The 13,772-nt window shown below is 52.5% G+C and overlaps 5 protein-coding genes across 5 annotated transcripts; 3 read left to right on the plus strand and 2 right to left on the minus strand.

The window, feature by feature from the left end:
* Positions 1-521: 521 nt before the first annotated feature.
* Positions 522-1,373, plus strand: A1O5_01381 (uncharacterized protein; the record flags this gene model as incomplete). The annotated part of the gene is made up of 1 exon (XM_007741999.1): positions 522-1,373. One exon carries the CDS (start codon positions 522-524, stop codon positions 1,371-1,373), a length of 852 nt encoding a protein of 283 aa, XP_007740189.1.
* Positions 1,374-3,014: 1,641 nt separating this feature from the next.
* A1O5_01382 (anaphase-promoting complex subunit 8) lies at positions 3,015-5,433 on the minus strand (the record flags this gene model as incomplete). The annotated part of the gene is made up of 2 exons (XM_007742000.1): positions 3,015-5,247; positions 5,297-5,433. The coding sequence occupies 2 exons, from the start codon at positions 5,431-5,433 to the stop codon at positions 3,015-3,017; spliced, it is 2,370 nt and encodes a 789-aa protein (XP_007740190.1).
* A 447-nt stretch (positions 5,434-5,880) lies between these two features.
* A1O5_01383 (uncharacterized protein) lies at positions 5,881-7,098 on the plus strand (the record flags this gene model as incomplete). Its single annotated transcript, XM_007742001.1, has 1 exon — positions 5,881-7,098. One exon carries the CDS (start codon positions 5,881-5,883, stop codon positions 7,096-7,098), a length of 1,218 nt encoding a protein of 405 aa, XP_007740191.1.
* A 505-nt stretch (positions 7,099-7,603) lies between these two features.
* On the plus strand, positions 7,604-8,155 carry A1O5_01384 (uncharacterized protein; the record flags this gene model as incomplete). Its single annotated transcript, XM_007742002.1, has 1 exon — positions 7,604-8,155. One exon carries the CDS (start codon positions 7,604-7,606, stop codon positions 8,153-8,155), a length of 552 nt encoding a protein of 183 aa, XP_007740192.1.
* An 866-nt stretch (positions 8,156-9,021) lies between these two features.
* On the minus strand, positions 9,022-10,683 carry A1O5_01385 (uncharacterized protein; the record flags this gene model as incomplete). Its single annotated transcript, XM_007742003.1, has 1 exon — positions 9,022-10,683. The coding sequence occupies one exon, from the start codon at positions 10,681-10,683 to the stop codon at positions 9,022-9,024; it is 1,662 nt and encodes a 553-aa protein (XP_007740193.1).
* Between the last annotated feature and the right edge of the window lie 3,089 nt (positions 10,684-13,772).

The raw sequence follows: 13,772 nt of genomic DNA on the forward strand, positions 1-13,772 counted from the left end.
AGAGGCAGAGAGGCAGAGAGGCAGAGAGGCAGAGAGGCAGAGAGGCAGAGAGGCAGAGAGGCAGAGAGGCAGAGAGGCGGAGAAGAGGGCTGAATGGGGGGGCACCGACCCAGGGTACCTAGGTACCAGGTAGGTACCCAGCACTCAAGGGTCTGGGCACCTACAACACCTATAAACCTGGGCATGTAATGCCAGGTGTGGTCCTTCCACCTCAACAGACTGGCTTGTGGCCTTCTGGCCTTCCTCAACCATTCACCAGGCAACAGGCATCGATCACACCCCCTGGAGCTCATCCCACCCTCCCAATCACGTGCCTGATGAGTCTTGAAAGACCCAAGTCATGTTGCACTCTTCTCTTCCTCCTCCTAATCTTCTCTCGTATCTTATCCTCGTCCTCCTCGGCCGTCCTACTTCACCGCTACCATGTGGTTGCTAATACTGTAGCTTACAAGCCCTCGCCCTTCCTCTTAATCAATGGCCGTCGCATTGCCATCCTCCTGCCGAGCTTCCATTTCTTGAATATGTTGTTGAACCATCTTCTCCTGGGCCTCTTTGGGCTCTGGGCCATCTACTTTTTCCTTCTCAAACTCATCCTCTTCAAACTTGTCCTCAACATAATCTTGCCGCTCATCATCCGATACCTCCTCATCCCGAACCTCCCAGACCGGGTCCGCTCATACGCCGAGCGCGCCCTGCAAAAATGTGATGAAATCTGCTACTCTGCTCCCCTGGAGCCCAAGGGTCCTTGTAACCGCAACGTTTACCGCACTGCCATGATTCTGTCTCGTGTCGTGGACCGTGATGTGGTTCCAGAGATTCTTGACATGGCTGAATTGTGGCACGACGTTCCTCTGGCGTCGAAAGTAGACGCGGAGCCTTTCAAAGTTACTGCGCGAGAGCATGGTGTCAGCGGTCACAGACCAGGCGTGGTCTATCTAGAGGCTGAACTTCCTGCTACAATGCCACGAAAAGCACTACGTTCACTTACATTCACCATCACTTCTTGTGATCAGGGTCACAGCAATGACTTGCAGGATGTCGGCACCTACAGGAACAGCAAGACTTGGTTTGAAGTCAAGATCACTCCCTCTCGAGCGAGCAGGAAACAGCCAATATGGAAATTGGGGGCGGAACCCGCTTTCAACTTCCCACCGAGAAAGATCGTCACCAACATTCACGCAGGCCAGGATTTTAAGACCCATACGGTCACCTGGCACTACAATGACGAAGATGAAGACATCAGAAAACTCATCAGAACTATGGGTGCCGGGTGGAAAGTTGCCATCACCGCATGGGGACAATATCCTATCTGGGACAACTACGTCCAAAGTGCGAGGATTGATTGTCGGGTTCATACTGTCAGAAAGATGTGAAAGCCTTCATTGTTCAGATCTTCTGCGGTCTGGAGACTGCTGCACGTTTTAGCTCCTCCCTTCACAGAGAGTCTTGAGACCACTGACACTTGGGACAGACTCTGCCAACAACCTGGCCATGAAGCCCTTTTCCATCCACCAAAGTCTCACTATGTGGCTTGAGAAAGGATGACCCAGTCAACCTCCTACGACACGACATTACGGATATACAGTATTGATAGTCAGAGCTGCACAGCATGATCATGGCTATGGAGCAAGGACGTGACAGGGACACACAAAGGTTGGGAGTCCAGTGCTTTCACAACTCACACTCCTTTGGGCAGCAGCAGGGTTGGAGAGGGAATGCTGAGTGGGGGACTCAAGTGCTGATGGAAACGATGGATGGTAATGCTGGGGGCACGCCCAGGATGATATTGATAATGGCGGCAATGATGGTGATAAAGGACTGTCAACAGAGGGTCCCCAGATGAGTCCTTGTAAATGATACTCTTCTCTCCAGACGATTCATGCCCTTCCTCTTCATACATTGTGCTGGCAGTGTTTGACTGATGTGCTTCGGTTATCTTCGGTTATCTCGGCTTTCTCACTTCCCCCTTTGAACTCTCAGCCTCGTCCGACAAAGAAGGATCATTGATGTGCCAAACTACTGGAGCTCCTCAGCTTGAACCGCCTATCCAGGAGGCAAGTATGGCGGAAACGAACGGCGTCCTCCTCAGTGTGATTGGCCTCATCTTGACTGTTCTGCACACAGCCTGTCTTTTCCTACCTGATATTACCATAGCATGCCAAGTCCGGGATGCGAGATGTCACCACATAATCTCGTACAGTACTTCCAACCCCAGTGTCGTCCTGGCGTCGTTACATGCCATCTACTCGCCCTATTCTGCATGCAGCTTGTTTGACCCCCGCCCCGCCCCAACCGTCACATCGCCCTAAGACCGATCGGGACCCGAGCGCCATGACCGCGGAGTCCTCTTCAATGTCACTGGCTCATCTTGTATGTCCTCAGAGTCTGTGGTCTCGATCCTTCTTTCCTGATTGCTTGCCCACCGTGCTTTTCGTCCTCGTTATTGCACCGCCCTTTATTTGCCACTGTTCCGTAGTCGACTGCTCTAAGCTGTGTGGACTCGCAGCGAGGGCGTGAGGGAGGATCGTGAAGCATCTCTCCATTTCACCCTTTCTTCCCTTCTCCCTCTCTCTGTCACGATGTGGAACAGTATCAAGTTAGTGAACTCGAGCTCGGTTTTGCAAGCGGCGATAGAAGTGGAGAATTTCAATAGGCGCCATGGACACCAGAATTACCTGGTCGGAACTGAACCCCGGCCCCAACACGACGCAGCGGTGGTCCGCTCGATTCCATAACGAAATGTGCATGTGGAGAAAGTGACCGTGAAGAATTAATAGGGTATAAGTTACCGAGTTCGCTAGGTATGTTGTTACAGGCCACCTCTGTCGACATCTCATGCTGCACGCTCTTACACCGATACAGCCTCGCGCGTTCGCATCGTTGTGCGGGGCAAATCATCAGGCCGACTGCCGTCATATCATACTCAATCGTAGGCTCATAATTCGTTCAACCCTGTCCCTGTTCTTACAAACCAGCTCTCTGTGCCGGGCTGACACTTGCTTGACACTCGCCCGTCAGGTCGTCGACGGTTGAAACAGATCCAAGCCCGCACCACGTCCGCTGGACAGCCCCTCTCTTTTCCCTCTGACCTCTCTGACCAGACCCTTCGCTTCTTCAACTTCATACCCATCCATGCATAACTCTTCAGCCAATCTTTCTGCACGGTCTAAGTCACCTGCTTTCAGCCACCAGCGCGCAAGCCACAGGCGGGCTTTGGAGGTCGTGGCAGTTGTACCTGTGCCAAAGCCGTCTCCTCCACTAGCCGCGTCGATCTCGTCGATATTTTCGGCGTCGGACGGTGACGGTGAAGACCCTGCTGGCGAAGTAGGGGATGCAGGCGAGGAGGACATGATTTCCGTATCGTCGTCAGCACCGGCTGCCTCTTCCCCGGCATCAACTTCCATATCTCCTCCACCAGCCGCACGCATCTGCGCCACTCGGGCTCTGCGTTCCTCTGCAACAGCAGTCTTTCTATCTTCTTTCTGCTGACGTTTGCGAAGTGCTTTCTCTGCCTTTACAACACTTATGTGGCTTCCTCCCGTCTCCTGTGCGATACAGAGCTCCATGTAATGCACTGCCTCTCTCTCGCCCTCGGTGCTGCCGAGCCGTTCGTACAGCAGGGCGATTTGGTAGAGGTTGTCTGGGTCGAGAAGTTTGCGGATAGCTTTCTGTTGGTCTGCCTTCGCCTGGGGAGTAGACTTTCCGCGTTTTGTGCTCGAAGCCAAATTGCTTGAAACACTGCTGTTTGCATTGAAGCTTGACTGCGCGGAGGTGGAATCTTCAATATACGTCCCCGCTACAAGAGCGCGCTTTAGAGCTCTGATCGCTTGATCCAGCCGGTTCATTTTCCCATAACAGGATCCGACTGCTTGCCACATTTTAGGGTCATATGGCCTCAGTCCAGCAGCGCGCTGGTAGTAGAACAATGCATAAAAGTTCATGTCAAGAACCTCGTACGCTTGACCTAGACCATACCAAGCACGGTAGTCCTTGCGATTGACGTCGACTGCGCGTCTATAACTTTCGATAGCGGCGTGTGTGTTTTTCAACTCGATGTACTCGTGGCCCATTAGTGTCCATGCCGAGAGAAAGCTTCTGTCTAAGGTAAGGGCGCGTCGGAAGTACATGACTGCTTTCTCGTGCTGTGAACAAAGAGAATAATAATTTCCCACCACGCAGCATGTTTCTGGGCGGAACTTGTCGACGGACGTGGCAAGGTGAGCGAGAAACGCAAGCTTGGGTCGATCAGCCATTACGTACAGGATGTTCGAGTAGTGGTCGAGTCCGTCCAGACGATGAGGGTGGGCTACCAGCAACTCTTGAAATATGGAGGCGGAGGACTCGTATTCTTTGGCGTGGTAGTGGCTAAGTGCGAGTTGCGTAAGTAGGAATGTGGAGTTTGGAAAGTAGTTCAGGAGAATTCGAAGATAGTTCAAGGTTGTGGATTGGTCGCTGGTGGAGAAGAGGTCAACAGAGGCATAAGCCTGGTACATGATGCTCATGAGATTTTGGGGTAGGACAGAAGGCGAAAGTTGGGTATTGAGGTCGTCGATGGACGAGAGTAGGGTTGCTAATTCCTCCCATGCCCCCCAGTGGTAGGGATTGAGTCGCACGGAACGGAGAAGCCATTGCTGTGCAAGCTGCTCTTGTCTTGATTTGGAGAGGACAGTGCCGTACAGATATTCGAGCCATCCTTGAGCTCGTTTGAGTTGTGGATCAGCCGCATCTCGGACTTGGAAGTATGCTTCCAGTCCTCTTGCCAGTGCTGGGAGTTCTCGGTTGACTGTCTGTCCACCATCGGCTGGACCTAAGACCATTTCGCTCTCTTCATCCTTGCGCTTCTCTCCAGAGAGGTATCGCGCATACAGCGCAAGAAACAGGGACTTTTGGCTGAGTCGTGGAAACGGACTGGCCGCGGTTGTACCGCTTTCTTTTGATTTCCCCTTGGTTCGAGATGGTGTGGATGTTGGCGTCCGCTTTTTAGGCTTGTCAAAGATTGCTAAACCGCCAGCTGGGATCGCTGGAGGTAAAAATACCGCGGTGCACCTGTCGAATTCTTTGGTGTCAAAGAATGCCTTCGCTAGCAGGTATTTTGGTGCCTCCTTAGCCTCCAGTGCCGCCTCTTCAGGATCGTCATAACTAGTTGAGAACAGTCGATACGAAGATTGGACATTATGTGTATCTTGCATAGGAGCGTCATGAAATGGGTCGTCATCTTCAGGAAGAGAATCGAGAAGCTCCGCTGCCCTAATACATCGGTCAGTGACTGGTCTTCTTGGGATGTCCCTTGGCCTACCACTTTGCCGATTGGTACAAACACCGTTCAGAGCATTTTATAGACACTTCGGTCAGCCTCTCCCTCAGCTCCGATACCACTTCGGTATCAAGTTCGCCAATCGAGCCGAAACTTTCGTTCTCTCGTGGGGCAACCATGCTGAGCCGTAGTGCCTTCAGGCAGCAGGCTATTATGAGTGCTGCTGGCACTGAGGTAGGAGGATAAGATTAACAGCAAATCTTCCAAGCCATGCAACAATCCCGCGTCGTCAACTTCGCGATGTCCAGTACGGAGTAGATTGATCCCACGTTCATCGCTACGCGTTGTGGAAGGCGCGGATGCGCGACTCGCCGTATGCTCCGCCGTTGCCATGCAAGGCTGTGTCACAGTCTTTCTTCGGATTTAATAATAACAAGCGTTCATCTGTGAGATAGGTAATCCACTAGCTTGAACATAACTCACTTGGCGTCAATAGAGCTTGCACTTTGTTGCACAGTTCTGTGTTCCTATCCTTGATGAGTTGCTTTGATATCCATTGAGTCAGCAGCTATATCATCCGGGTCTTTTTTTTTTCTTCTACATTTGGCGCTTGTTCACCGTGAATCATGGACATTAAACAGCGGCTTTTGCAGTCCGAGAATAAACCAATCTCTTGCATTGAGATGCATACTTGCGGCGAGCCTACGCGAATTATCATCGACGGATATCCTGATCTTCATGGCACATTGCTGGAACAGCGTGCTGAAGCAAAGACCAAATATGACCACATCCGAGAACGAGTCTTGCTGGAGCCTCGTGGGCATTACGACATGTATGGCGCAATACTTCGAGCGAGGACAGAGCTCACCGTGAGTGGCGAAGCCCATATTGGTGTTCTCTTCATGACCAATGATGGCTACTCCACCATGTGTGGGCATGCAACCATCGCTCTGGGACGGTTTCTTGTCGATACACATGACCTTCGTATATTCCCGAGAAGAAATGAGATTAAGTATGACCCACACACTCGGTATGCCGTCGTCAACCTCCATGCCCCATGTGGGCTCCTCAGGGTGACCGTGCCCACCAACGAAGATGGTTCCGCCTCAGACCCTCAACGACCTGTCTCCTTTGTATCCGTCCCATCTTTTGCTCCCGGCATCAACACCACAATCCCCATACCCACTCATCTGCGTTGGTCCGAACTGCACGATGACAGAGCGGAAGTACAGGCAGCCTTCGCGTATGGCGGGGCATTCTACTGCATTGTCAAGGCTACAGAGCTAGGGTTTGCTAATGGGTTGAAGGCAGTCAACTTGGAAGCATTGAACTGTGCTACACGGGGTCTCAAGTCAGCCGTATTGGACAATCCAAATCTCACTCACCACTACAAGCATAGCACGGAGCCTGAGATGTCCTTTCTATACGGCGTCATTGTCACTGACAACATGAACGTGGAAGATGAAGCTGTGTCTGGTTCCGAGCTGGGTGTATGCTACTTTGCTGCCGAAGAAATCGACCGGTCTCCGACGGGAAGTGGAGTGGCCGCTCGCGCAGCGCTGGCATATCGAGAGGACACTCGCGCCGTGAATCAGTCGTGGGCATATCATTCATTAGTTTCGAGGCTCGGAATCGGCCCGCCTTTTATCGGGACAATCATAGGGCCAGCAATGAACGACAAAAACCCGCGTGAGGATGATGGCTCTTCCTCGACTTCTGAAGACATGGGAGTGAGGGTCAAGGTCGAAGGACAAGCATACTACACCGGATTCAGCACCTACTCTGTGGAAAAGGAAGATCCACTGGGAGACAGTGGGTTTGCTTTCAGAAACCTGAGCGTCTGAGCACAGTTGCGAAGAAAATTCTATAGTGAATGTGACTGTGAGACTTCAGGTGGCATGTCCTACAATAGGTTTCTGGATACTGGAAACCTAGGACACGGCCCCCGACGCCACTGGACAAGGCTGACGAGGCTGACCTTGTTGTACGGTGGAATTTTATAACATGATGCGCAATGACTTCGGCCGGGTGTTCCCGCCACCGGCGTCATTCTCGAGCCCGAACATTTGTCCTTTCTGCGACTTGTCCAACCCAGAACAACCGAGTTTTAACGCCCAAGGCAGACAAAACATACTGTTGAGATCGCGGACAGAGTGGCACATTTCTCCATCTGCGACAGCTTGTGTATTCTGAACAAAGATGGTTTGAAAGCCACAGTATACAGAGCGTACGACGACCCACCTGTCCTAGTGAACATTTCTCTACAACAAAATCGTCCGAGATGTCAACGTACGTTTTCCCTAGGCCCCCAGGTTGTCACCAGGAGACGAGTTCAGGTGAATTAATACCATGAATAGTAACCGCTACTCCTCTCTAAATCGGCGCACCGCCCCGGCCTCCTCAGCTCTCTTCCAAGACTACCCCGGCTCGCGGCCATCCTCCTCATCCTCCTCGCAGAGACCCAGCAGCTACGCCTATCCCACATCACAACCAGCGACTTCCTCTTCCCCCTACCTGACACCCTACTCCTCCACAAATGGCCATAGCACGCCTCAACGGCCCTCGTCAGGGTTCCGCCCCGCGACGCCCAACTCCAAGGGCCAATACTCCGCTTCCGTTCTCGAGGAACTCGAGTCCCAAAACGAAGTGACCCAGACCACCCTCCTGAGTCAAAAAGTCTCGCAACTGAAGTCCCTCACAGTCGCCATCGGAGATGAAATCCGCGACTCGTCCCAGCTCGCGCAGACGATCAATGACACATTTGAGAACACGGGCGTCAGGTTGCGGGGCACGATGAGGAGGATGTTACGCATGGCGGAGCGGACGGGGGTGGGGTGGAAAGTGTGGGTGGTATTTTTCATCGCGGTGTGGGCTTTGTTTGCTTATGTGTGGCTGTTTTGAGCGGGAACGGCCCAAAGATCAGGGCTTGGGTTGAGAGGAAAAAGGAGAGCGAGCCAGGGAGATTGCAGCTATGATGAGCCATGCAAAGCAACATCAGGACTTGGACCTGGACCTGGACTTGGATGGGATAGCGGATGCCTGGAAATTTCGAACGCCCCGGAAGCCATGATTCCTCGCGACCTGGGTAATTATGCCAGGTCCCGAGGGATCGAGGCAAGAGTCCAAACCGATACACGCCCTCGTTCGAAACCAACATGATCCAAAAGCCGGACTCCCAAATCTATCTCGCCTTGGGCCATCCTCGACTTCTTCGCCCACCCATCGACCATCTCAGCCCAGACATTAGCCCCCTCCGATCCTCTTATTTCCAAAGAGCGACAGAACCTGTGTATACTATGCCCTCCATTTCCTTGCTTCCCTTCCTTCTTTCAGGGCGAACAACGGCAACGATGCAGAAAGCAGGCCAGAGCAGAGCAAGGCGTTCCTGGCGCGAATATTTGTGGATCTGTGTGCAAGGGATCAATCAGGGAGGCAGGCAGGCATGCACAAAAAGTGAATACAAATGAATTCTTAGACCCAGCAGACTAGCCCTACCTACAAGGATCAATTGCAGGACAGATTTTCGGTGTACGTAAGATGTAATACGAGACGAGGGAGTTGAGCCTAACTTTTACGGAGTATATGTTCGATGCATCTAATATGATGAACGGGCCTCCTTGCGCGCCTTTGAGACTCGAGCACGTGTCAACAGCGAGCAGAGGCTCCCTAGAAGGAGGGGAAGAAGACCCGTATTCCGCCAGATGCAACACTTTGGTCTACGGTCCTGTCCATCTGATATCTCTACCAGCCTTCCCATTTCTTCATTTTCATTCTGCTCGTCTTCGGGCACCCAGAAACCGGCCCGTTCGTCGCCCCCGTCCTCTTTGGTCCTGATTCTGACTCGACGATCCCTCGGTCGCATTTGCATTCGCGGTAGTATTCACAGGTGTGTCCCAATCTAGTGCTGCTGCCCGCGGGCGATCCTGAGGGCGACCAGAACCGGCGCCACCGCTGTGAGGAGAGGGTGTGAACAGTCCGCCGCTTGACGCAGCACTCGGGGCTGCCTGCGCAGGGCCAGAGCTTGCGGCAGTGTCAGGGTCAACATTGTTTCTTCTCCTAGCCGCGCGTTGAAATAACGTTCTCCTTGCACTCCCGCTCCCTCCAACAACTGCTGCTGCTGCCCCGTCGAGCCAATTACGCGCTGCTGCTGCCCGACTTGGGCTTAAGTTGGCGTTATTACCCGTTTCTGGCTGTGCTGTATCATCCCTGCCCATAGGCTCTGGTCGGGCTACCCGGCCAGCAGCTCCCTCTCTCGGATTCCTAGGAGCGGCAAATGAATCAGGTGTATCGAATTCGAGATCCGTGTCAACTTCTTCCTCGTCAACATTCAGTGGACTGTCCAACATTGCTGGCGTTTGGTTGAGTTGAAGTCGCGTGCTCGGGAGTCCGCGATGATAATGGCGTTGCCGATTCCCCGATACTATTCTTGCGGCGCGTATGGCAGCATCGGGAGTCGGCCTAGCATGCACTTCACGCCGGGTGACAATCTCTCCATGTGCCTGAGGCGAGGGGGACGGCCCTGTAATCCAGGGTCCGGAACTGCGTGGTGCTGAAATGCGACCGGAACTGCGAGGGGGTTGTAGACCTTGAGCTTGAACCATATCAATCGTACCCTGACCTTGACCGGGAAGGACAGAGATATCCATCTCACTCTCCTCGAGCTCGGTGTCCGTATGTTCCCAGATTTGCTCGTCATCTGCTTCAGGGACATCGTCATCCAGATCATGCTCAACGCTGACACCGCTGCTTCTTCCAATGCCGTGGTCGTCATAGATCCCGTCTTGAGCGAGCATGGCGTCCGCTAAATCTTCGGCTTCACGCTCATCGTAGTCATAATCACTTCCTGAAATGGGGAGACGCACACCAGCAACTGTCGCTTGCCTACCATGTCTCTCAGCGGGAGGACGACCCGCGGGACGGCGAGAGACTAGATGCGGTTGGGGTAATTGTTCTTCATCGTCAGTATCAGGCTCACGACGGGTATCGTAGACCCAGTTTCCATCGGCGCCCGTTGGATCGGGTGACATTGGTTCATCATCTTCGTCCTCATCGTCCTGGTCATCCGCGTCTGGAATTTCGTCGTCAAGATCGGCTTGCATCGCGTCGTCATCCTCGGCCTCGTCACCTTCGTCCAGATCTCCCTCGTCACTTTCTCCTTCTTCTTCTCCCTCCCCGTCCATATCGTCAGCGTCCGGAATATCCTCATCCAGATCCCGCTCGCCTTCCTCTCCTTCGCCCTCGCCCATCTCGTTAAGCCTTGCCAATCTTTCCTGCTCCTCCGCCTCTTGGGCGTACCTCTCCTGAAGTTCCACCTCTCTCAATTGCCTTTCGACTTCCTCCCTTTCAACATCTTCCTCATGTCTCCCCAGCATAGTCTTGGCACACCCAGGGGGTTTGAGCCAACTATAGCCGTACATGGCAATGGCCATTTTCCGCTGGGAGATGGTTCGCTCATCGGAAGAAAGGGCAACGAGCGTGTTGTTGCGGTTGTTAAGAGCTGCATGGTGAGGTTTGGGGCGGCGGGATGACGAGGGATGCTGGTGAGAATGTTGATGTTGGTGGGTTGCCGCCGAAGAGGCTTCGGACGACGAAAATGAAGTGGTTAGTGGCGGGAGGAGGGAGGTTGATGGCGGCGGGAGGAGAGGGAGTGAACATGTCAGAAACATTATTGGGATCGGTTTTGATTGTGGCGAATGGAGATGGTGCTTAGGTTCGGGATAGAGGTTTGTGGCTTGTTGAGTGGTGCAGAATATGACCACTCCCTGATTGTCCAGTATGCGGCCCTTTAGACATAGAAGTTCTCTCCCAGATTGGTGGCTCCTGCTACTGCAACGTTGGCCCGGAATGTCTTTGTGTTGCGAAGTGAAATGCCCTTGTTGATTCGAAGACACAAAACGCGTCGCGCATTATTGCTTGACTTGTTGTGATTTGAGAGCTTTCGACGTGTTCTGCCAAAAACCGAGGATGACCAGTACGGCAGATTCCCACAAGGCGCAGAATGAGGGACCCCACGTCGGGGTTTGCTGGCATCGAAAGATGTCCTCAAAATATACGATGTGGACGACTGGGGGTTGATGGACGACGTAGAGTAACAAGGAGAGTTGGTTGATTAAGGTATGTTGGGTTAGTGCATGCAAGGTATGTTGACGGGAACGCCTAGATACTAAGTGATACTGCCAATGCAAGCTAGTAACGCTACGGCATCCTGGCTCGCTAGCCACCGATCAGCCAACACCCATTCCAGTCCTTGATAGTGCGCTATCACTTTTTGGCGATTGTTGATTATTAAAATACTCGGTCCCTATACCACACTTTGCTTGAACTGCCCAAATATTTCAAACCCGCACATGGACTCGTCCATCTCACTGAAACCACAGACGCAGGGCACCTCATTTGATCACGACCACATCACCGTGTCATGCGTCTTCTAGTGTCGTCAAAGGGAAGATTATTGAGGTCGTAACAACATGCAATGGGACCAATCCCTTCGGCGGTGGTCTCTTCCTGACTGGAGAGTCTTCGTCATTTTGTCTTTGATATGCCAGCTCCATCCCACTTCTAACGGGACGGAGGGGACCATTTCAAACAACACATATGCCAGCGGTTGAGAGAGGGATATAAAGGTCTCGGTGATGACCACTTCGCAAAACTCATCAAGATTGAGTCTGGCGGCATGTTGCATATTGGCCTGTAGTTTTGAGAGTTCCGGAAACCAGCTGATCGTGTTGTCGACAAGCCCGAGGCCACGCAAGCCGTCGCATCAGCTTGTGAAAGCAATTCGGTATTCTCTAGGGAACCTTTCGTCGGTGTCAGCGACATCTTGAAAGAGCCTTGCTGCGCTCCCAATGCATTGCCCGACAGTCTGATCAATCTCCATGAGTTGTCCGAATTCCGACAAGACGATCTCGAAACCTCCTTCGAGTCAAGGCGACCTGCGAGTACTGCTGTGAATGAAATGTCTCTTCTTCCTGCAAAAATTACCGGACGAAGACGTTAGCTCAACGAATACAATCTCGTCTTGGAAGTCCTCTCCGTCCCGATTGACATAGAGGGGATTCCCATCGCTTTTCGTAACCCTCGCACTGAGATCTAGGAGCCAATCCGCGACTGCTGCAAGCCAACCAGCGTGAGGCCCCAGCCATCATCACTGAATGTAGTTCGTCCCTAGAGATTTGAGATAAAGCTGATAGCGCGTCGGCTAGACTACCGACAACTTTCAGTTCGTTGATTGCTTTTTCAAGGACCATTCTTGACTTCATCGTCAACCGGAACTGATCACATAGGCCCTCTGCTACCAACGCAGTGTAGGGGTCGACACGGGCGGCACTGCGGAGGGTCAATCAAAATTGGAATTAAGAGCAAGGTGAGCCCAGAAGCAAGGTCCCCCAGGGAAAAACTGAACTTGTAACGTCTCACCCATATCTAGAAAGCACTCCGATGGTTAAATCGATGGGGATCTCTGCAATGCCCAACATATCCCATGACCGTCTGCGGAAATGAAACACGTGGTGCTATGGCGTTTCGAAGACGGTGGATCTGCCATGACCGATGGCAGTGATGGATGCTCCGCGGTATTGTCTCGAGCCTGACTTCCGAGAGCTGGATGCCGTCGAGAATCTCTGGCAATATCTGATCTGTGCAGTTCTTGTCGAAGCGAGTTTGAGCAGAAAGGAAGCTGATTCGTTCCTTCGTATCTCGTTGCCTGAGGTGTTGGTGCCCGATGACTATTAGGTCTTCGAGAGGCAGCTAGCTGACTGTCAAGCTGCCTTCACGGGTTTCCCATCCCAGCTGTGTACTCTGCTTCCCCAACTTGGTCGGACGAACGCAGCTATAAACATGTGCTGAAAGGATGGTGCGGCACCCGGATAGTCTGAAGAGGTTGATCGGGGCTTGTCGTTCACGTGCCAGATCTTCCACAGGCTTGTCCAGCAGGTCGGTACATACCTGGCAATCGAGAACGATTTTCTCTCAGAGACCAGACAACAATCAACAACAACTATGTAGGTAGTGGCAACGCAGGAGACACCTAGACTGTAGCGGTGGCTGTCGAGGGCTGGCGGGCTGTAGGGAGGATCCAAGGGTTCAGAACAGCTAGGAGCACTCTCCTCTCTGCGTGAAGCAGATAGTTTAGTTGATCTTCTCTATGGCTTAACTTTTGCTTCCCGAATATCAAGAATACTGCCAGCAACTGCTGGGATAAAGGAAAGACCCAAGGTCCAGCCATGTGAGGAGACCAACCAGTTATCAATCGCCTTTACCGCAGCCATTTCAGCACGGTACTCCAAGAGATGAAGCCAAGATCCCGCAAATTTCACAACCAGGAAAGAACAGAAAAGGACGATTTTCAGGTATATATTCTGGTCTGCTATCTACCCGCTGTCGGTGTTGATACAGTTCCATTGGCAGTCTGCATTATCTCCCCCCAATTCTTTTCGAATGCTCGCATTCAGCACTTCATTCTCTCCCTTATCGTTTCCCCACTAGACACCAGAACCGCTAGAGAACGACTTAAACCTGC

This window comes from Cladophialophora psammophila (genome assembly GCF_000585535.1).
Source record: "Cladophialophora psammophila CBS 110553 chromosome Unknown aczJe-supercont1.2, whole genome shotgun sequence".
NCBI lineage: Eukaryota > Fungi > Ascomycota > Eurotiomycetes > Chaetothyriales > Herpotrichiellaceae > Cladophialophora > Cladophialophora psammophila.